This window comes from Ammodytes marinus (assembly GCF_949987685.1).
Source record: "Ammodytes marinus genome assembly, chromosome: 10".
Classification (NCBI taxonomy): Eukaryota; Metazoa; Chordata; class Actinopteri; order Uranoscopiformes; family Ammodytidae; genus Ammodytes; species Ammodytes marinus.
Genome location: NC_137214.1, coordinates 1,593,576 through 1,616,013, shown reverse-complemented (window position 1 = coordinate 1,616,013; position 22,438 = coordinate 1,593,576). Strand labels below are relative to the sequence as shown.

Here is a 22,438-nt window from a genome sequence, read left to right as displayed (position 1 = left end):
TTATTTCATATAAAAATACTGGTATTGATAAAAAATTATTATTAATGGTTAAATTAAATTAAACTCCAAAAGGTTTAAGGGGTTCACATACTTTCAAGCAGCACTGTATATACAGTGCTCAGCATAAATGAGTACACCCCCTTTGAAAAGTAAAATTTTAAACTATCTCAATGAACACAAAAACTATTTCCAAATGTTGACAAGACCCAGTTTTATATAACATCTGTTTAACTTATAACATGAAAGTAAGGTTAATAATATAAATTAGATTACACATTTTTCAGTTTTAATCAAATAAGGGCATTGCAAAAATTAGTACACCCCACAACAAAAACTACTACATCTAGTATTTTGTATCACCTCCATGATTTTTAATGACCGCACCAAGTCTTCTAGGCATGGAATGGACAAGTTCACAACATTTTGCTCCATCGAACTTTTTCCATTCTTCAAGAATGGCCTCTTTTAGAGACTGGATGCTAGATGGAGAGTGATGCTCAACTTGTTTCTTCAGAATTCCCCATAGGTGTTCATTTGGGTTCATATCAGGAGACACTACTACTTGGCCACTGAATCATTTTCACCCTGTTCTTCTTCAGATATCCAACAGTGGCCTTAGATGTGTGTTTAAGATCATGGTCATGTTGGAAAAGTGCACGACGACCAAGGGCACGGAGTGATGGTAGCATCTTCTCTTTCAATATAGAGCAATACATCTGTGAATTCATGATGCCATCAATGAAATTCAGCTTCCCGACCCCAACAGCACTCATGCAACTCCACAGAAGGACACTGCCACCACCATGTTTCATTGTAGACACCATGCATTTTTCTTTGTGATCCTTACCTTTGGACGCCATACAGTTTTGAAGCCATCTGAAACGGCAAACCCTTTGTTCGCCCTCTTAGTTTTGAGGCAGAGATAGTCTGACACACGTCCTTTGGATAAGCACGCACGGAGAGATGTTTACGTTGGTGTAGAATGATTTATTTTAAACAATTACTCCGGTTGACTTTCCTAAAAAATAATAAACATAAAAACTCCAAAAAATGCCATCGATTTGCGGCCAAAACAGGGTTCTTAATATACAAAAAAAAACAATACTTTTCAATGTGAAATAATGTGTTGCAATGTGTTTAACACGCGAGAGCTCGCGGTCAAAAAACTGTAGGCTCTCTGCCTTGCCAACCTGAATGACAGGCATTCTCCTCCCTTAAATGAGGTAACACCCCTCACTCCCCAGGTGACACCAATACCTAATCACCACCAAGTGCATAAATAAACATATGAATAAACATTTGACATTACACTTAGTAATTAGTAAATCATAATTTAAACCATGAACAAAACATTTATTTACTTAAATCTATTAAACATAAAAAACCTCTAAATGGCTCCAACGTACCGGCCCTTAATTGTGATGTGACCACAAAACAATTACTTAAATTAACTATATGGAGCCAGATATGTACAAATATTAATCAGTTAAGTCCTTCAAGAATATGTAAAGTGGCTTTCCACCAACACATCACAGTTTAAATATCAGAATCAATATGACACAATTTACATTATCCCCTCTAGAATTCCCCCCAAAGTTCATGTTGCATGAATGCCTCTTAGGCAGGAATAACCGTCCAGTGAACGCGGAGTTCATGTATGCAGGGAAAGTGTGTGCAGGGCCATCTGTAGCGGGGCATGTGTGTGTGTGTGTGGCATTCTTCATGTAATTAAGCTCAGTTTTCAGCTTCCAAAAGCAAGCAGAGCTTATCGATGGGCCTTTCGTTGAGTATTCGTCTTTGTTCGGACAAGAACACTCCGGAGGAGACCTTTGGGCCCGGGCAAAGTCTTTACTACACGGCCAAGGGGCCATGAGTTCCTTGGTGCAGTTTCATCTACGATGACCACCACATCGTTGATGTTGAAGTTTCGTCTGGTGTTAGTCGTGGGCGACCGTGGCTCAGGTGGTTAAGCGGGTTGGCCAATGATCCAAGGGTTGGCGGTTCGATCCACGCTCTGCCACCTGTGTCATGGTTGTTGTGTCCCTGGGCAAGACACTTCACCCACCTTGCCTTGTGTGAATGTGTATGACTGCTGTATGTTTGAGGTGGTGGTCGGAGGGGCCGTAGGCGCTGAATGGCAGCCACGCTTCCGTCAGTCTGCCCCAGGGCAGCTGTGGCTACTATGGTAGATTACCACCACCAGTATGACTGTGTGTGAATGAATGGAACCTGGAACCCTGTAAAGCGTCTTTGAGTGCCTTGAAAAGTGCTATATAAATCCAATCCATTATTAGTCCACTTTTGGCGTTGCTGCATGAGTGGCAGATATTCCATTATCCACCTCTGCCAGAACAGATCTGCGATGTATTGGACTTGTTTCCATCTCTTCCTGCTGTAGATGTCGTCTTTGCAGAAGAGTCCAGGTGGCATGAGGGGTTTAGCTTTCAGTTGCAGTAGGTGGTTTGGTGTTAGGGGTTCTAAGTCGTTAGGATCAGTTGATACAGTAGTGATGGGTCTGTCGTTGAGGATTGATTCCACTTCACATAGAGCTGTCTGAAGCATCTCATCGTCCACTGTTCTTCTCTGCAGCACTGTCTCCTTACTGTTCTGCTAGCATGCCGCCGGCGTCCTGCAGGGCGCTCACTGCCTCCACCACCTTGGCTATGTGACTTTCAGGCACTGTTGTGGGTACCTTTTGGCTGTTGCTTACCCATTTGGTAAGTGTAAACCCTCCTTGGGCACATGCTTCCATAAGGTCCTTTGTTAGCTTGAGTGCTTGACTGGTTGAGGCCACGGACTTCAGACAGTCATCGACATAAAAGCTGTTTTTGATGGTATTGAATACTTCCTTACTGTATTGATCCGAGTGGTCTCTTCCAGTTTGTTTTAAGGCAAAGTTAGCAATACTGGGTGAAGATACTGCGCCGAAGAGATGCACCTTCATCCGGTACACTTCCAGTGGTTTGCTGATGTCTCCCTCAGGCCACCATAGAAACCTGAGGAAGTCCTGGTGATCTTTCTGTACTTGTACTTGGTAGTACATCGCCTCAATGTCGGCCATTACTGCAATCCTCTCCTGACGGAACCGGAGCAGCACGCCGGAACCGGAGCAGCACGCCCAGTAGTGAGTTGGTTAGATCTGGGCCCTGGAGCAGTTCTGAGTTCAGAAATGTACCTTGGTAGGTTGAGGAACAGTCGAATACCACCCTCAGCTTTGTCTTTCTTTTATGGTAAACCCCATGATGAGGAATATACCAAACTTGGCCGTCATTTCTTTGTACTTGCTCTTGGGGTACCTTCTCTGCGTAGCCTTTCTGCAGCACATTTTCCATGAAGACCTGGTATTCTTTAGCATAGGTAAAGTCTCTCTTGAATTTCCCAGCCAGGTTCAATGTCCGCTGCAGTGCCACGTTGTAATTATTTGGCATGACTAGCTCCTTTTCTCAAAACGGCAGGGGCAAAATGTAATGTCCACTTTCAAACACTTTAGAACTTTGGGCCAGTTCCATAAATCTCCTGTCCTCACGACATCTCTTTCTTCTCCTCAGATTCCTTTTCTGGGAACTCTTGGTTGTACTGCCTGAGTAGCAGGTCCTTCAGATTTTCCATTGAAATGCGATTGACTGTCATTGATGCTCTATGTTTATCCATTGCAGATGAAGACTTGAGGGGCCCATTCACCACCCATCCGAGAAGTGTCTTCACTGCGTATGGTCCATTACTCTGGCTGTTAATTATCTGCCAAGGTTCCATCGCTTTAGGAACATTCATTCCTATCAACATTTCAATGTCAGCATCAATCTCTTCCATTTGGATTCCACAGAGGTAAGGCCATTTTCTGAGTTCTGATTGGGTAAGTAGGTTTTCCTTTGAAACAGGGATTTTAACTTGTGTGTAAACTTCAGGTAGGTCAATAAATTAATTTCCCTCTAGATTGCCAACTTCCAGTCCTGTGATCTCATAACAGCTCACATTGTTTTCCTGTCCCATCGTCCGCAGCAGAATGTCAGTTTTGCGTCCGGTTACATTCAGTTGGTTCATAAGCTTTTCAGTGCAAAATGTGGCCGAGCTTCCCGGATCAAGGAAAGCGTAAGTTTGAATGCACTTACTTCCTTTTGCAGCTTTAACTTGAACTGGAACAATAGCGAGAGCACATTCTTTACCGGCCCCTGTTGCATCATCAGCCGACACTTGTACACTGTTTATTGATGTCTGCTTTGGTGCTGGGGAATTGCGGTTTTGCAGGGGTTCTTTATCTGAGGTTCTTGTGTCAATATGTAGCAGGGTTGGATGTTTCCGCTGACATGTTTGGCAGTCTAGTTTTGTCTTGCAGTCTTTGCTCATGTGACCCTTCTTTAAGCAACCAAAGCAATATCCATTTATTTTCAAACATTCCACCTTTTCGTTGTGTGGCTGCGATTTAAATTTGAAGCAGTCCAGTAGTGTATGCTTGCCTTCACAGAAACAGCAGACAGCTGAATTAGCAGCATTAAAGTTGGTGTGTTGTTGCCCTTTAAATGCATACTGTCTGTTGTATTGTTCTCCAGGGGCCGTATTACAGAAACTTCCTAACTCACAATTCCTATCTTAACTGTATGGTTACCATGGTAATTAGAGTTAGGACCTGAAAATAGCCATTACAGATTAACAGTTCCTAAGTCAATGTTCCTATCTTAAGTCAAGATAGGAAAAGTGTATTACAGAAGCATCCTAACTGACACAATCTTAAATAAAGCCTCCTAACTTTAAGATAACTGTTGGGCCATCCTAACTTTTCCGTTTTCTAACTGTAAAATAGCCTAGGCCTACATACAAGTGATCAGTGATGGCTGCAATTTTTGTATACGTTAATTTAGAGAGAGAAAACAACCGCAACCAGCGTAATTTGTATGTTGAGCGGCTGCTTGGTAACCCGGACGATGTTTTGCGGTTTGAGGGCAAAATCCTAATCAACCGGTATCGATTGCCTCGGGCAATGATACTTCAGCTAGCCGAGCAGCTGCGACCAGCGTTGGAGAGGCCAACGAAGCGACACGGGGCTCTCCCGGTTGTGCTGCAGCTGACAAATGCACTACGGCTGTTTGACAAGGGGGACTTCCAGACCGAGGTTGCTGACTTATCTAAAATGTCCCAGCCGGCAATTTCAAGAAACTTAACAGAGGTGGCAACAGCAATAAGCCGATTGGCCCCTCAATACATTGTTTTTCCGAAGGCGGAGGAAATCATGTATATAAAATCAGCATTTTATTGGGAGTGCCGGATGCCGGGTGTGATCGGGCTCATAGACGGGTCGCTGTTCCCAATCAAAGCCCCTAATGGGCAGGTAGAGGCAGCATACGTGTGTCGTAAAGGCTATCATGCCATCAACATACAAGCAATAGGCGACCACCGGATGGTTATCCGTCATCTGGTAGCGCGATGGCCGGGCTCGACTCATGATTCGTTCATCTTCAACACAAGGTAGTAGAAGTGTTTCAAGACAAACCTTAATGAGACTAGACAGTAACTTTATCATCATTACCATACTGCAGCGCCACCCAGTGGGTCTATAGGGTAATAGGCTACAATAAAGTTAGTTTAGATTATGTTAGACCCTCTCCTCACCTACTATTATTAGGCCCAATAATATTATTATTATCATAATTATTCTTTATTGTTAGGCTTACGTTGCCCAGGATTAGATTTTATATTTGATGCTCTAATTCAGATATGCCAGCTTCACACGCAAATACATTCTGAATTAAATGTGAAATTATCTTATTTTAGCAGTTTTGTATCTCTGCAGTGACATCAATACTTATCTGGAGGAATCAGATCAGAGTGGCTGGCTTCTTGGTGATTCTGGCTATCCCCTAAAGCCATACCTCATGACTCCAGTAGGGAATGAGCGCTCTCCAGCAGACATGCGGTAAAAAAGCCAGATTTAAAAACAAATGTATTTCTTAGATTCCAAACAAAATAACACAAGTATTGTGGTTAGTCGGTTATCTAAGTATGTTGAATCCAATAGGTATAACCGAGCTCAAAAGCAATGTCGATCGAGGCAGGAGCGTCTGTTTGGAGTCTGGAAGAGCAGGTAGCCTAAAGGTCTAGATATTCGGGAAACATTTAGTAATATAAAAAGTCAATGTTGATGAACTGACAATACCTAAAATCTTTTTAATCAGATGGAGATGCCATGACACCAGTGGAGGCTACCTCCAATATTCCCCAGAAAAAGTGGTGTTGTTCATTAAAGCCACAGCAGTGCTTCATAACATCTGCAGATTGGCTAATCTTCCAGACCCTGAGGTTGACGCAGCAGAACCAGAAGGCCATGCTGTTGAACAGGAGCCGCAGGGACTTGTTGCTGGGGTCAACACAAGGAATCAATTGATCCATGATTTCTTTGAAAGACCTGGCCAAGATAATTAGCCCAAATAATAATGAGTAATGATAGTGTAAAGATACAAAAATATATAGTTGAATAATACCATTTAAGAGTGTAATATAGGCCTAAATTAATTGATAGGACTAATACACAGGTGAAATATTCAATGCACATTTAATCACATTTTATAGCTTATTATAATACTAATGATAACAATATATACATATAACTAATGATTTAAATAAAAAGGTGAAATATTCAATGTACATTTAATTATATTTTATAGCTTATTATAATACTAATGATAACAATATATACATAGGACTAATGATTTAAATAAAAAGGTGAAATATTCAATGTACATTTAATTATATTTTATAGCTTATTATAATACTAATGATAACAATACATAGAACTAATGATTTAAATAAAATGGTGAAATATTCAATGTTATTTAATGATTCAAATAAAAAAATCTGTTAAAATATAGCAATTGTTTGGTGTTATTAGGCTATATTTCTTGGCTGCACTTTCGGCAAAGCCTCTGTCTGGTCTTCTCCCACTCTCTTTCTCTCTCCAGCTCCAGCCTCTCTCTCTCAACAGCTCAATCAGGGCCATGGTGGTGTCTGTTGACGAGTTTTTTCTTTTTGCTGTAAAATCAAAGTGGATATAGCTTATTAGACATTGATGACAGGCATTTGAAAAATGTCACAATGGTAGTGCAATTTATTTTACTTTACACATACAGTCATATGAAAAAGTTTGGGAACCCCTCTCAGCCGGCATTATAATTGACTCTGCTTTCACAAAAAAAATATAAAAGTGGTATGTCTTTAATTTACTAGGAACAGCTAAGTACTGGGATGTTTTCCAAACAAAGATTTTTTGAAAAGCAGTATTTTGTTGTATGAAATAAAATAAAATGTGAAAAACTGGCTGTGCAAAAATATAGGAACCCTTGTGGTTTTGTTGATTTTAATGCCTGTAACAGCATGTAAAACTGATGACTTTAAACACAAAGTTGGTTGGATTATGTTGTTAAGCCTTGAACCTCATAGAAATGTCTGTTTAATCATGAGAAAATGTATTTTAGGTGCCTAAATGCAAGTTGCACTTCTCTTTGACTCTCTGCTGAAGTGAGACAGAATGGGATCATCAAAACAGCTCCCAAAAGATCTGAAAAACAAAGATTGTTCATTGTCATGGTTTAGGGGAAGGCTACAAGAAGCTTTCCCAAAGGTTTCAATTGTCAATTTCGAATGTAGGGAACGTTGTCAGGAAATGGAAGGACACAGGCATAGTGGCAGTTAAACCCAGGCATGGCAGACCAAGAAAAAAAACAGGAGCGGCATAGGTGGAGGATTGTGAGAATGGTTGCACACAACCCACAGATCACCTCCAAAGACCTGCAAGAACATCTGGCTGCAGATTGTGTATCTGTACATCGTTCAACAATTCAGCGCAATTTGCACCAAAACATCTGCTTTTTATAAAGACCAAATAACTTAATTTTTGTCTCATCAGTCCAAAGCATTTTCTTCCAATATGAAGCTGGCTTGTCTAAATGAGCTTTTGCAAACTCCATGCAACTGTATCTGTGGCGTGGGCGCAGAAAGGGCTTCCTTCTCATCACCCGGCCATACAGATGTTTTGGTGCAAATTGCACTGAATTGTAGAACCATGTACAGATACACAATCTGCAGCCAGATGTTCTTGCAGGTCTTTGGAGGTGATCTTTGGGTTGTGTGCAACCATTCTCACAATCCGCCGCATATGCCGCTCTTGTACTTTTCTTGGTCTGCTAGACCTGGGTTTAACTGCAACTGTGCCTGTGTCCTTCCATTCCCTGACAACGTTCCTTACAGTAGAAATTGACAATTGAAACCTTTGGGAAAGCTTCTTGTAGCCTTCCCCTAAACCATGACAATGAATAATCTTTGTTTTTAAGATCTTTTGGGAGCTGTTTTGATGATCGCATTCTGTCTCACTTCTGCAGAGAGTCAAAGAGAAGTGGAACTTGCATTTAGGCACCTAAAATACCTTTTATCATGATTAAACAGACCTTTATATGAGGTTCAAGGCTTAACAACATAATCCAACCAATTTTGCGTTTAAAGTTCTCAGTTTTACATGCTGTTACATGCATTAAAATCAGCAAGACCACAAGGGTTCCCATATTTTTGCACAGCCAGTTTTTCACATTTTATTTAATTTCATAAAACTAAATACTGCTTTTCAAAAAATCTTTGTTTGGAAAACATCCCAGTACTTAGCTGTTCCTGGTAAATTAAAGACATACCACTTTTATCTTTTTTGTGTGAAAGCAGAGTCAATTATAATGCCGGCTGAGAGGGGTTCCCAAACTTTTTCATATGACTGTATCTGATAATCATTATTGGCTTATTATTATTGGTTTAATAATTACCAGGGGGTGGTGCTATTTCGGACGGAGGGGTCTCACAGGTTGCCCCCTGGCTTCACTCCTCTAGGCCTATAAGCTCCAGTGTAATGAGGCCGTCGGGGAAGAGACCGCCGCCAACCACTTCCAGTCCAACCTCACATCCACCAGGAATACCTGTATGAATATGGTATATGTTGGTCTATGCCTATGAGCGCAATTAAAGTGTGAACAAAGATAACAACAAATAAACAAGCAGCCTTAAGACTTTCTTACCTTCATAGTGGACTTTGTCCAACAGCCCGATGATGCGGCACTCAGCGGGTGTAAGGGGAGTAGCAGGGGATGAGCCCCCACCCGTTTTCTGCTGTTCCTTTGACTGGAAAGCAGCTTTCTTTTTTACCTCGCTTGTCATTGTTGACAACTTCTTTTTGATTGTTTCCACGCTCTGCTGGACCCCCGAAACCGCAGTGACAGCGTCCGCAATTTTTGCCCATTCAACGTGTTTCTTTTCGGCGCTCAGAGCGGGTGATAATTTACCGAATAAAATGTGTTTCACCTTCTCCACCAACATGACCAACACCTCCAACTCATCCGCTTTGAAATTCAATGCTCTCCTATTATTTTCCATTTTTTTAAAAGAGATTGTCCGTGTAAACTATAGAAAGTAGCCTATAAACAAAGAGATGTCTGGAGTCAGATGGAATTAAGTGGTGGCGGTTGCTTAGCAACAGACATAAACGTTGCGAACGGAGGTTGAATTTAGCAGTTAGGATTTCCTAAACAGACTTAGGATAGGATTTAGTAAGATAAGATAGGATTCCTAAAGTTAGTTAGGATCTGCTTCTGTAATACCAAATCAGAAAAAATCCTATCTTGGACCATCCTATCTTAAGTTAGGACTTAAGATAGGAAGTTTCTGTAATACGGCCCCAGGTGCTGCCACAGCTGTCACAAATGTACTTCTGCTTTTGAGTGTCCTTATTTCAGTGCTCCTGTTATTTGGGGATATTCTTTGAGCAGGACTTGGGTCTTTAATATCACCAAATGCTGGGTGCAGTAAGATGTTAGCTTGATTTTCAATAAATTCAACAACGTGTCTGAAATTAGCCCGCATCTTTCTTTTCTGAAATTCCTCATATGCTCTTGACCGCCACCTCTCTCTAAGCTTGTAGGGAAGCTTGGATACAATGAGCTTTAAGGTGGATGTCACATCCAGCTCATCCATGTACTCCAAGTCCTGCATGGCGTTGTGGCATTCCCTCAAGTATAAGGAATATGCCTGAAGTGCGTTCCCATCCTCCGCTTTAATAGCTGTCCAGTTTAGCGCTTTATTCAGATAAGCATTTGCAATCTTCATCTCATCACCAAAATGTTTTGCCAACAGTTGCATTGCTTCTGAATATCCTCTTCGTGCATCCATGTGCATACAGCTACGAACAAGGTCTCTGGCCTGACCTGCTGTTAACTGTTCAAGAAAGTAGAGCCTATCCTGGGAACTACTTGTCTTGTCCTCTATTAAGTACTTGAATGCATGCATGAAAGGTTGGTATGATAGTGGATCACCTTTAAACACTGGCACTTCTCTTTTAGGCAATGGAGACAGATTTTGTTGCATTATCATGAGCTCAGTGATATCCCTTTGACTTTTAACCATTGTGTTGATGTTTTCATGAGTGATATGACTGGTTGCAGGGTTTTCCAGGTGTGGGGTTGGAGCCCTTGTTGTCACTTGAGAGCTATTGTGAATGCCACCAACCGTTCTCTGTAGTGGAGTTTTAGGCACAGCACCTAATTGAATGAATTCCAAAGCAGATGTGTCTGCAAATGTTTGTTCCACATTTTCCTGTTTGCTTGTTCCCTCAAAATATTCATTCATAGTATCACCATCAGACTCTGTTACATTTGGGTTTAGGAGTACTTTTATTTTTGCATCTGCTGCTGCAATTTCTCCATCCAGTTCCACTTTTTCCATTTTTGATTTGATTATAGTTTCCTGCAACTGCAATGAATGTTGCTGCAACTGCAATGAATGTTTTTCCTTTAATGCAGCAGATTTTGCCTACAAAGCTGCTTTCTCAGCTGAAGCCAGCCGAGCAGCAGAAGAAGTGGTTGATGCAGTTGTTTTCCTTGAGATGTTTGATATGCTGTCCAGTGGGTCAACCTTTAACTGTGCACTCTGTTCCCTTTTCCATGTTTTAACCTCATATGTTAAGTAGTTGAAGTTCATCACTCTGGGCTCATACCAGTCCAGAGCGTCAGTTTCTTTTTCCTCTTCTGATAAGAGCTCTTGAACAGCAATGTGCACCTTGTTAAACTCATCCACAGCTTGTTTGAACATACAGTATCTCACAAAAGTGAGTACACCCCTCACATTTCTTCACATTTTTCTTTATATCTTTCCATGGGACAACACTGAATAAATGACACTTTGATACAATGTAAAGTAGTCAGTGTACAGCTTGTATAACAGTGTAAATTTACTGTCCCCTCAAAATAACTCGACACACAGCCATAAATGTCTAAACTGCTGGCAACAAAAGTGAGTACACCCCTTAGAAAACATTTACAAATTGGGCCCAAAGTGTAAATATTTTGTGTGGCCACCATTATTTTCTAGCACTGCCTTAACCCTCTTGGGCATGTAGTTCACCAGAGCTTCACAGGTTGCAACTGGAACCCTCTTCCACCCATTTATGACAGCATCACAGAGCTGGTGGATATTAAAGACCTTGCGCTCCTCCACCTTCCGTTTGAGGATGCCCCAAAGATGCTCAATAGGGTTTAGGTCTGGAGACAGGCTTGGCCAGGCCATAACCTTTACCCTCAGCTTTTTTAGCAAGCCACTGGTCGTCTTGGAGGTGTGTTTGGGGTCGTTATCATGTTGCAATACCACCCTGCGGCCCAGTTTACGAAGGTTGAGTGCACGTGGTCAGCGTCGTACACAGAGGTTGGCTTTGGAAAATAGACGTATGAGTGCTGCCAGCATTGCTGAAGGGCTTGAAGGGGTGGGGGGTCAACCTGTCAGTGCTCAGACCATACGCCGCACTATGCATCATACTGGTCTGCATGGCTGTCGTCCCAGAAGGAAGCCTATTCTAAAGATGATGCACAAGAAACCCCACAAAAAGTTTGCTGAAGACAAACAGACTACGGACATGGATTACTGCAACCATGTCCTGTGGTCTGATGAGACCAAAATACATTTATTTGGTTCAGATGGTGTTAAGAGTGTGGAGCGGCAACCAGGTGAGGAGTACAAAGACAAGTGTGTCTTGCCTAGAGTCAAGCATGGTGGTTGGAGTGTCATGGTCTGGGGCTGCATGAGTGCTGCCAGCACTGGGGATCTACAGTTCATTGAATTCTAACATGTACTGTGACATACTGAAGCAGAGCATGATCCCCTCCCTTCATAAACTGGGCCGCAGGGCAGTACTGCAACATGATAACGACCCCAAACACACCTCCGAACGACCACTAGCTTGCTAAAGAAGCTGAGGGTAAAGGTTATGGACTGGCCAAGCATGTCTCCAGTCTTAAACCCTATTGAGCATCTTTGGGGCATCCTAAAACGGGAGATGGAGGAGCGCAAGGACTCTAATATCCACCAGCTCCTTGATGTCGTCATGAATGGGTAGAAGAGGGTTCCAGTTGCAACCTGTGAAGCTCCAGTGAACTACATGCCCAAGAGGGTTAAGGCAGTGCTGGAAAATAATGATGGCAAAACAAAATATTGACACTTTGGGCCCAATTTGGACATTTTTTCTTAGGGGTGTACTCACTTTTGTTGCCAGCAGTTTAGACATTAATGGCTGTGTGTCGAGTTATTTTGAGGGGACAGTAAATTTACACTGTTATACAAGCTGTACACTGACTACTTGACATTGTATCAAAGTGTCATTTATTCAGTGTTGTCGCATGGAAAGATATAATGAAATATTTGAAGAAATGTGAGGGGTGTACTCACTTTTGTGAGATACTGTATACATAGATGTGTCAACATCATCAATATTTTCCCCTTCAATCAGCAAGGCTTTTGTTTCATGCATTCTCCTTGTGCACACTCCAAGTTTCCCTCTGCGTGTCGCAATCAGAGATTTTAAACGATCCTGCGCTTCCGCGGCCGTTTTAAGTTCAGTCATTGTCGCGTTTTTATTGTAGTTTGATTTATTGATTTCCTTTTATTAGATCGCTTCCTTATTTATTTTGCTCCGTTCGCTTTTCCACCGCGTCCGCGGGATGCGCGTTCTCACAGAGCTTATGTTGCCACTTTCCCTTTTGTCACTTTTTTTTGTTTAGCGATCGCATCATAGTTCATATCAAACAGACAGTTAGAACGGGGCTTTAAACGTGGATCTCATCCACACATCCAAATTCACAAGCGCTTTATTGTGCACGGCTCATCCATGGGATTGTTTACTCACGGTATCCAAACGAGCTGCGCGCGCCCGTCTTCCTTGTTCCTTTGTCCTCTCCAAAAGTTTGTCAGACTCGTGGAGTTTTTTGACTTTGATACGGCAAACCCTTTGTTCGCCCTCTTAGTTTTGAGGCAGAGATAGTCTGACACACGTCCTTTGGATAAGCACGCACGGAGAGATGTTTACGTTGGTGTAGAATGATTTATTTTAAACAATAACTCCGGTTGACTTTCCTAAAAAATAATAAACATAAAAACTCCAAAAAATGCCATCGATTTGCGGCCAAAACAGGGTTCTTAATATACAAAAAAAAACAATACTTTTCAATGTGAAATAATGTGTTGCAATGTGTTTAACGCGCGAGAGCTCGCGGTCAAAAAACTGTAGGCTCTCAGCCTTGCCAACCTGAATGACAGGCATTCTCCTCCCTTAAATGAGGTAACACCCCTCACTCCCCAGGTGACACCAATACCTAATCACCACCAAGTGCATAAATAAACATATGAATAAACATTTGACATTCCACTTAGTAATTAGTAAATCATAATTTAAACCATGAACAAAAAATGTATTTACTTAAATCTATTAAACATAAAAAACCTCTAAATGGCTCCAACACCATCAGTTACAAAAACATTTATCTTGGTCTCGTCACTCCAGAGTAGAGAGTCCCAGTAGCCTTCATCTTTGTCAGCATGGGCCCTGGCAAACTCTAGACGGGCTTTTTAATGCCTGTGTTTTAGGAGAGGCTTCTTTCGTGAACGGCACCCATGCATGCCATTCCTCTGCAGTAAAGCGTATTGTCTCCCGAGAAATAGTCACCCCAGTTTGGCTTTCTATTTCCTTAGATAAATGCAGTGAACTTGCGTGACGATTTTCTTCGACCTTTCTCATCAGAAGACGCTGCTGTCGAGGTGTTAACTTCCGTAGACGGCCTGGACGTCTCTGTGAGATGGTTGCAGTTCCATCTTTTTTTATTTTTGTACCACTTTTGCCATATTATTCTGACTGATAAGTAAAGCTTTGCTGATCTTCATGTAGCCTTCACCTTTGTGGTGTAAATACATTATTTTCCTTCTCAGGTCTTGTTACATTTCGCTTCCATGTGGTGCCATTGCTAACAACATAAAATGGGAAGGGGTTTCATAAAATTAACACCCATTTCTAATCAATTGTCTGCTGGACACCTGTATGATGAATAATTAGAGTCACTTGGGGTCGATTAGTCTAAAATGTAGCTTTGCGCCAGAGACTTTCAGTGGGGTGTACTAATGTTTGCGTCACCCTAATTTGAGTAAAACTGAAAATTCTAAATGAAAATTTATATTATTAACCTTACTTTCATGTTATAAGTTAAACGGATATTATATAAAACTGGGTCTTGTCAACATTTTGGAAATTGTTTTTTTGTTCATCGAGATATTGTTTAAAATGTTACTTTTCGAAGGGGGTGTACTCATTTATGCTGAGCACTGTAGAACAGTAGATACGACACGCCCCATCTCAGCCCCGGCACACAGAGCCGCCATCTTGTGTAGGTCGTGCACCACACTTCTCTCAACTGGCAGAGGAAACTCAAGAAAAAAACTGGGAAAAGCATTTTTGTTACATTATTAATATCTATAAATATTTGCTAATATATCAGCTTGGAAATGTCCTTTTAAGAGTTAGCATTAAATGTAGCCTACTCAAAATACACAACATAAAATGTTTATTTTCTTATTATGTAATAATTTAACCTTGTGTGTATCCATAAAAAAAACTCACACTCTGGCTCCAAAGGCAGTTAGCGTGACACTAATTATTTATATGTTGATAAAAATAACATTAATGTATTTTCCACCAATATTTTTTTTAAGTTTCTTTTCAACTTCAGTCCTCACCATACAAACCATATTCATCTTTATTTTAAGGATTTTAACCCTTCAAATTCCAGTTACTTTACATAAAGTCACTTGTTTTTTTTTAATGAATAAACACAAAAAACGTCAGCCGACTGGAGCTCAACAGGGCCGTGGCGTATCTAGTGTTCTATATACAGGTCCTTCTCATATAATTAGCATATTGTGATAAAGTTGATTATTTTCCATAATGTAATGATAATAATTGAACTTTCATATATTTTAGATTCATTGCACACCAACTGAAATATTTCAGGTCTTTTGTTGTTTTAATACTGATGATTTTGGCATACAGCTCATGAAAACCCCAAATTCCTATCTCAAAAAATTAGCATATCATGAAAAGGTACTCTAAAGGAGCTCTTAACCTAATCATCTGAATCAACTAATTAACTCTAAACACCTGCAAAAGATTCCTGAGGCTTTTAAAAACTCCCAGCCTGGTTCATTACTCAAAACCGCAATCATGGGTAAGACTGCCGACCTGACTGCTGTCCAGAAGGCCATCATTGACACCCTCAAGCAAGAGGGTAAGACACAGAAAGACATTTCTGAGCGAATAGGCTGTTCCCAGAGTGCTGTATCAAGGCACCTCAGTGGGAAGTCTGTGGGAAGGAACAAGTGTGGCAGAAAACGCTGCACAACCAGAAGAGGTGACCAGACCCTGAGGAGGATTGTGGAGAAGGGCCGATTACAGACCTTGGGGGACCTGCGGAAGCAGTGGACTGAGTCTGGAGTAGAAACATCCAGAGCCACCGTGCACAGGCGTGTGCAGGAAATGGGCTACAGGTGCCGCATTCCCCAGGTCAAGCCACTTTTGAACCAGAAACAGCGGCAGAAGCGCCTGACCTGGGCTACAGAGAAGCAGCACTGGACTGTTGCTCAGTGGTCCAAAGTACTTTTTTCGGATGAAAGCAAATTTTGCACGTCATTCGGAAATCAAGGTGCCAGAGTCTGGAGGAAGACTGGGGAGAAGGAAATGCCAAAATGCCTGAAGTCCAGTGTCAAGTACCCACAGTCAGTGATGGTCTGGGGTGCCATGTCAGCTGCTGGTGTTGGTCCACTGTGTTTTATCAAAGGCAGGGTTAATGCAGCTAGCTATCAGGAGATTTTGGAGCACTTCATGCTTCCATCTGCTGAAAAGCTTTATGGAGATGAAGATTTCATTTTTCAACAAGACCTGGCACCTGCTCACAGTGCCAAAACCACTGGTAAATGGTTTACTGACCATGGTATTACTGTGCTCAATTGGCCTGCCAACTCTCCTGACCTGAACCCCATAGAGAATCTGTGGGATATTGTGAAGAGGAAGTTGAGAGACACCAGACCCAACACTGTGGATGAGCTTAAGGCCGCTATCGAAGCATCCTGTGCCTCCATAACACCTCAGCAGTGCCACAGGCTGATTGCCTCCATGCCACGCCGCATTGAAGCAGTCATTTCTGCGAAAGGATTCCCGACCAAGTATTGAGTGCATAACTGAACATAATTATTTGAAGGTTGACTTTTTTGTATTAAAAACACTTTTCTTTTATTGGTCGGATGAAATATGCAAATTTTTTGAGATAGGGATTTTTGGTTTTTCTTTACTTGTTTGCCAAAATCATCAATATTAAAACAATAAAAGGCTTGAACTACTTCAGTTGTGTGTAATGAATCTAAAATATATGAAAGTCTAATGTTTATCAGTACATTACAGAAAATATTGAACTTTATCACAATATGCTAATTATATGAGAAGGACCTGTATATCTATGGTTGGGATAACTGATCAGCCCGGATGCTACATCCATTTTATATACTATATATGGTTGGAATAGCAGGTTCATAAGATCTGAGCTCAAGACAAGGGTATGAAATAGTTCATGGTCTCACCTTTTGGAGCTTCATATCTCTGGGCCACAGACTCACTACTGGCCCTCTGTCCATCATTTTGAGAATGTCAGACATGTTTATATACTTGTCCAGCTCGATTACTTTTTCCATCCATTGGATATTTGTCATACCGTGGTCTGAGAATAGCAGAATGTTCAGCTGGTTCACCATATTATTCTCCTGCAAGACAGAATGAAAAAAAAATTACACAACAGGAAAATCTGAAGAAAACTTGATTTTAATTAAAAACATATTGATATTACCAACTTTGATTTTTCTGTTGAGTGTCTGCATGGCGAGATCCAGTTCTTGCACGGCTATTCTGACCTGATGAGAGTCTGGACCAAAGTGATGGCCCTCCACATCTATTTTCTCATAATATATTGCTGCCATTCGTGCTTGACCAGACCTACACACACACACACACACACACACACACACACACACACACACACACACACACACACACACACACACACACACACACACACACACACACACACACACACACACACACACACACACACACACACACACACACACACACACACACACACACACACACACACACACACACACACACACACACACACACACACAGTGTTCGTACATGAGTATTTCAATATTACTTTTTCAGTTTTTCATTTATCTTGCCAATTTTTTACCTTTTGGTCTTGTTTTTCAGAGACAACATCATCTACAGAACTAAAATTTAAAAATATTTATTAACACTTGTTGAAAATGACTGGCCTGTGGTCTTAGTAGCCTACTGTAGAAGTCCATTTCTGTCATTATCATGTTTGTTGTGTGACATTTACAGTACAACTGGGCTGGCTGAGCAGGTGTGTGTGTGTGTGTGTGTGTGTGTGTGGGATGGGGGAAGTTAATGTGTACCCGTGTGTATGATGTGGCTTTTTTCAGTAACACAGTAAAAAATGTGGCTCCTATTCTCTTGACTGGTTGGCCAGTACCCTTCCTATCCAGTAAAAACCATACCCATATAATGTAAATTTTGGCGATTTCAAATTTCCTGATTAAGTTAATGACAAATGGCCTGATTAACTAACTGTAGATACCAAATAAGAAGTGCTAAATTGTGTGTGCATTGTAAAAGATTGCACATTTGGTTGGTGTGTTCATGATCAACTCAAAATAATTGTGAAAATAAAAACAGGTGCAAACATGGTTTCCACCATGTTTCGGAGAGTTAGGACGGAGAACAGATTGACCGCAAGTGCAAAGACAAATGTAATGCCATGGAATTAGAGGTGTTAGTGGGAGAAGCAAATGCACGCATTGTAGTGCCACATATTTCTCAGAGAAACGCAAATAAAACTGGAGGTGACTATGGTTCTGGGAAACCAGCAACTGCATAAAAGCCCTGTTTGGTTTCATTCAGTGTGTCTTGAGTTCATGAAAATGTTATGTACCTGCCCATCCTGTATGACATAACTTTGACACCTTAACACGCCCTCTCTTTTAGACGGGGGATATTTTGCTAGCAAATATCTAGGGCTTTTGGGAAATGTTGCGTTTGTTAAAAGGAAGTCTAAGGAATACAAATGAAATTAACACGAGACATTATATTGTTTTTTCAAAATAAAAACACCATCCTTTCCACATACTGTTGAGAAAAGATCTGTTTTTTATTTGTAGTTCTAAATGTACTATAAATGTATCTGGGTTGAACAAGAGCCTATCAGAGGACATAACGGAGTACATGAAATGTGTTGGTCATTGTGTTGTTACCTCAGGACGTCGAGAGCATTTTCTATTGAGTCCGTCAGGTTTTTCTCTGATGGATTGTAGACGTATTCCTCACAGAATGATGGACGGACACCCATTATCTCCACCTCACAGCCTGAAGACACACACACTTAAAATGACTTAACATGATAATTTACAATGCAGATCGATCGATCGATAGCAAACAACCAATTCTAGGGTCTCCAGAGCAGTCCCCAGCACAGAGCCAGTCTTCTTTAATCAGTTTTCTCAGTGTCTTAGAGTTGCTGTCTCTGATGCTGCTGCCCCATAAAATGGCTGTAACGAAAAGGCACGTTCCACAAGAAACTGGTATAAAATGGCTTTCTGTTCACATTGATGTTCATCAGAAGTAGATTTGTCTGTCCCTCCCTGTAGACAGTCTCCATGGGAAATGTCCAGTCCAGACCACCTCAACCTCTTCTGCCAGGATGGAATTGCTGTTTAGCTAACTGTCAAATTTACGCTTTCCCATAATTTGGAAGAAAAAGGGGTTGTCTATTTGGCCTTGTTTAAAGTGCATGTTGCAGTGGGAATGTTGCAGTGAGTTATTTTTATACAGTGCACAGTGCAGTCAGTTACTTGGCATTTGCAGTTGCAAAATGAAATGAAAAACACAAAAAATCAATTAAAAGCTAAATAATTAGTCTAAAGAGGATTTTTTTGAGGGGGATTATAAGAGTGTGATAGATGTCAAAAATGAGCAATGATATTGATTTGAATGCATTTTTATTTATTTTTTATATCTAAGATTTTCAAAAACACTCACACTCTGCCTCCTTCGGCGCTTAAGGTGTCACTTTGAATTGATATGTAGATAAAAATAACATGAATGTATTTTTCCACCAATTTTTTGTTATAACTGTATTTTTCAACTCGAGTCCTCACCATACAAATGATATTCATCTTTATTTTAAGGATGTTAACCCTTTAAATTCCAGTTGTTTTAGAAAAAGTCACTCGTTTTTTTTAAAGAAAAAAACACAAAAAATCAATTAAAAGCTAAATAATTAGTCTAAATTGGATTTTTTTGAGGGGGATTATAAGAGTGTGATAGATAGAAAAAATTAGCAATGATATTGATTTGAATGCATTTTTAGTTTTTTTTATATCTAAGATTTTCAAACAACACTCAACACTCCTTCAGGACATTACATAGTAGTATCCTGATTGAGCTGAACACAGGGTTGGGGGTTCGATTCCCCGTTCCAACACAACATTTTAGACTTCACCGGATTTTCTTAAAAATTTGCACAGATGTTGATTATGACTCAGAGATGACATCACAAGAGTTTAGAGGTCAAAGGTCAAATTTCAAGGTCACTGTGACGTTGCCTTTTGTGACTGCATTATCTCATGAACGCTTCCACGGTTTTTCTTCAAATGTTGCACAAATGTTGATTCTGACTCAAAGATGAACTGATTACATTTTGGAGGTCATACTTCAAGGTCATAATTCATTCCTAATTCCAGCTAGTCCATTCAAACTTCTAAATATTCCACATTTTTCATACATTGTATTATTCAACTATTCTGTTCATTCAGATATATTCATCTTTCGTTCTTCATCAACATTCAGCAGTGAAGGTTATTCAGTATCAGCTTCAGCTCAGCAGCGCAGCATTCACACGCAATTTCTTCAGGAATTGCATTTCTAGTTAGCCTACTGTTGAAACTCAGTATTCATGCGTCATAAAATAACATGAAACAAATTCATATTAATGGGACTTATCTATGAAAACTCAATTTAGAAAGACAGGGCTTTCAGAAGCAGCACTGCAGCAGCAGCTGAGACGTTGCATGTGTGGACGAAAACAGCGAGACGCAGCAGCAACAGACACAGACCCACTCCAGAGGTAGACACAGGATTTTTTAGCCAATGGTTCTCTAAAGCGGCTGCCTGAAGTCACTGAAATGAGCGGTAAAGGGGATATGAGGAGGATTCAAGTAACTCAAGCTGCTTTCCTTTTTACTGCGTGACTGTAAAGTTCTGGGAGGTGGGTCTGAGTGGTTCCAGTGATCTTAGCTGCTGGGTAAATAATTCTGTTTTTTACAGTGAGGACGTTGTACCAGGAAACAATGTTAAATGTGAGGACTGATTCAATGAATGTGCGCTGTACTGTAGTTAAAATGTCCGTTGATGTTAAAACTTCTGAGCCTCCTCTTTTTGTAGACACGGTCTGCATGTTGAAGGACAGGTGGTGGTCCTTTTAACTGCCCAGGTACTTAAAGGGATAGTTCAGTATTTTTTGGGTGGAAATGTATGGAGTACTTGGGCATAGTTAGTGTGTTACCTTATGGATATGAAGGTCAGTGCAGTCAGTTACTTGGCATTTGCAGTTGCAAAATTAAATCAATACATGCAGACAACTTCAGATGAGTGATTCGGTTAACAATGTGTGTGCTCACCAGGCCAGTAGTACATGGAAACATTCTTTCCCAGCTTCTGGAGGGTGACCCACAATGGCTCTGATCCGTCCCACCAAAGAGGCGACCGGCTGTCAGGATTGGTCCCAATCAGAAACGTTTTATTGGAGGCTTCATCCCACATGTAGTTTCCAGTCATCTGATGAATGTCACAGTGACGGCCTGATAAAAAAATCGACATGACAGAAACCACATAGTTTTGATTATCCAAAGCCTGATATATCTTGTTTATCTGTACAAGAGAGCGCTATTGATGTCCAAAAACAACTTTAAAAAAAATAAATTGTTGGGGCCATTAAGAGTATTTTTGTTTAGAATATTTTAAAGTAAATATATTTCGAGTTATGTCTGAAATTATAAATTATGAAATGAAGTGTGATAAAATAGGATATAATTTACTTTTCTGGTGGATTATGTATGAGTTTTGAGGTGATGTATTTTGTGGTGATTGATTCGAGTGTCTCACTTCAGTCAGGCTTTTTCGTCACTCCCCCGACTGCACTCGGCTACTCTCGTCTACTTTCCAGACGAGCCGAAACTGGGGTCGAACGAGCCTAGTAAGATTCACGAATCACTTGATTATGTTGCAATACAGCCGAAGTCCATCCACCGCCTCTTCCCTGATATATAATATACGAAGGTTGTTTAGGCTTAGCCTACTTCACAATGGATATGTCACTTAATTTGTTAGTAGCCTACTCTTGGACCGCAGATCTAGTGACAGACAGACATACACATAGATAGCCTACCTGTCATTAAAGTGTAGTAGTTTGGGTATGATAAACTCGGAAAGTCCGGCGTCATGTAGTCCACCTTCACCCCATTGTGTACAAGCTCGCGGAACCCGGGCAGCTCGTTCAGTTGATCCATGTAGTCATAGCGGAACCCATCGACCAGGAAGACGAGCAGCGGCCGGTCCGACAGACATTGCAGGCCCGCTCCTAACAGGAGCAAAAGACGCACGGAGCACGCGGCTGTCTCTTTCGGGGACATTTTGATGTCGCCTCGTGATGTACTGTGGTCACACGACTAGAACTAACAACAACACAACTTGTGGGGGGTGGGGGGGAGCATGGACTAAGAAAGTGGAGTGACCATAGTGACTAACTATGATTGACGGATGGTAACTCCTATCATATGAGCTTTGACGGTTTGGCCAATCAGATCAAGGCCGCCGGTATAAAGTAGCCTACCCCATCTAAGAAAAACATACACAAAAACTCATTCATACGCATTGCCATAAACAGCTTAACCTTCAGTGCATCTCAAAAAAACACTCACACTC

General features: G+C 41.0%; 1 protein-coding gene across 1 annotated transcript in view; it reads right to left on the bottom strand.

Annotated features, from left to right (window-relative positions):
• The window catches only part of enpp6 (ectonucleotide pyrophosphatase/phosphodiesterase 6), a 61,624-nt gene extending 39,419 nt beyond the window's left edge, over positions 1 to 22,205 (bottom strand). Inside the window, exons 1-5 of the mRNA XM_080035126.1 lie at positions 21,903 to 22,205; positions 21,136 to 21,315; positions 18,712 to 18,823; positions 17,230 to 17,371; positions 16,963 to 17,142 (exon numbers count right to left, since the gene is read on the bottom strand). Of these exons, the coding sequence (XP_079891252.1) occupies positions 16,963 to 17,142; positions 17,230 to 17,371; positions 18,712 to 18,823; positions 21,136 to 21,315; positions 21,903 to 22,146 (858 nt within the window). The 5' untranslated portion in view covers positions 22,147 to 22,205. The remainder of the gene's footprint in view (positions 1 to 16,962; positions 17,143 to 17,229; positions 17,372 to 18,711; positions 18,824 to 21,135; positions 21,316 to 21,902) is intronic.
• Positions 22,206 to 22,438: the final 233 nt, after the last annotated feature.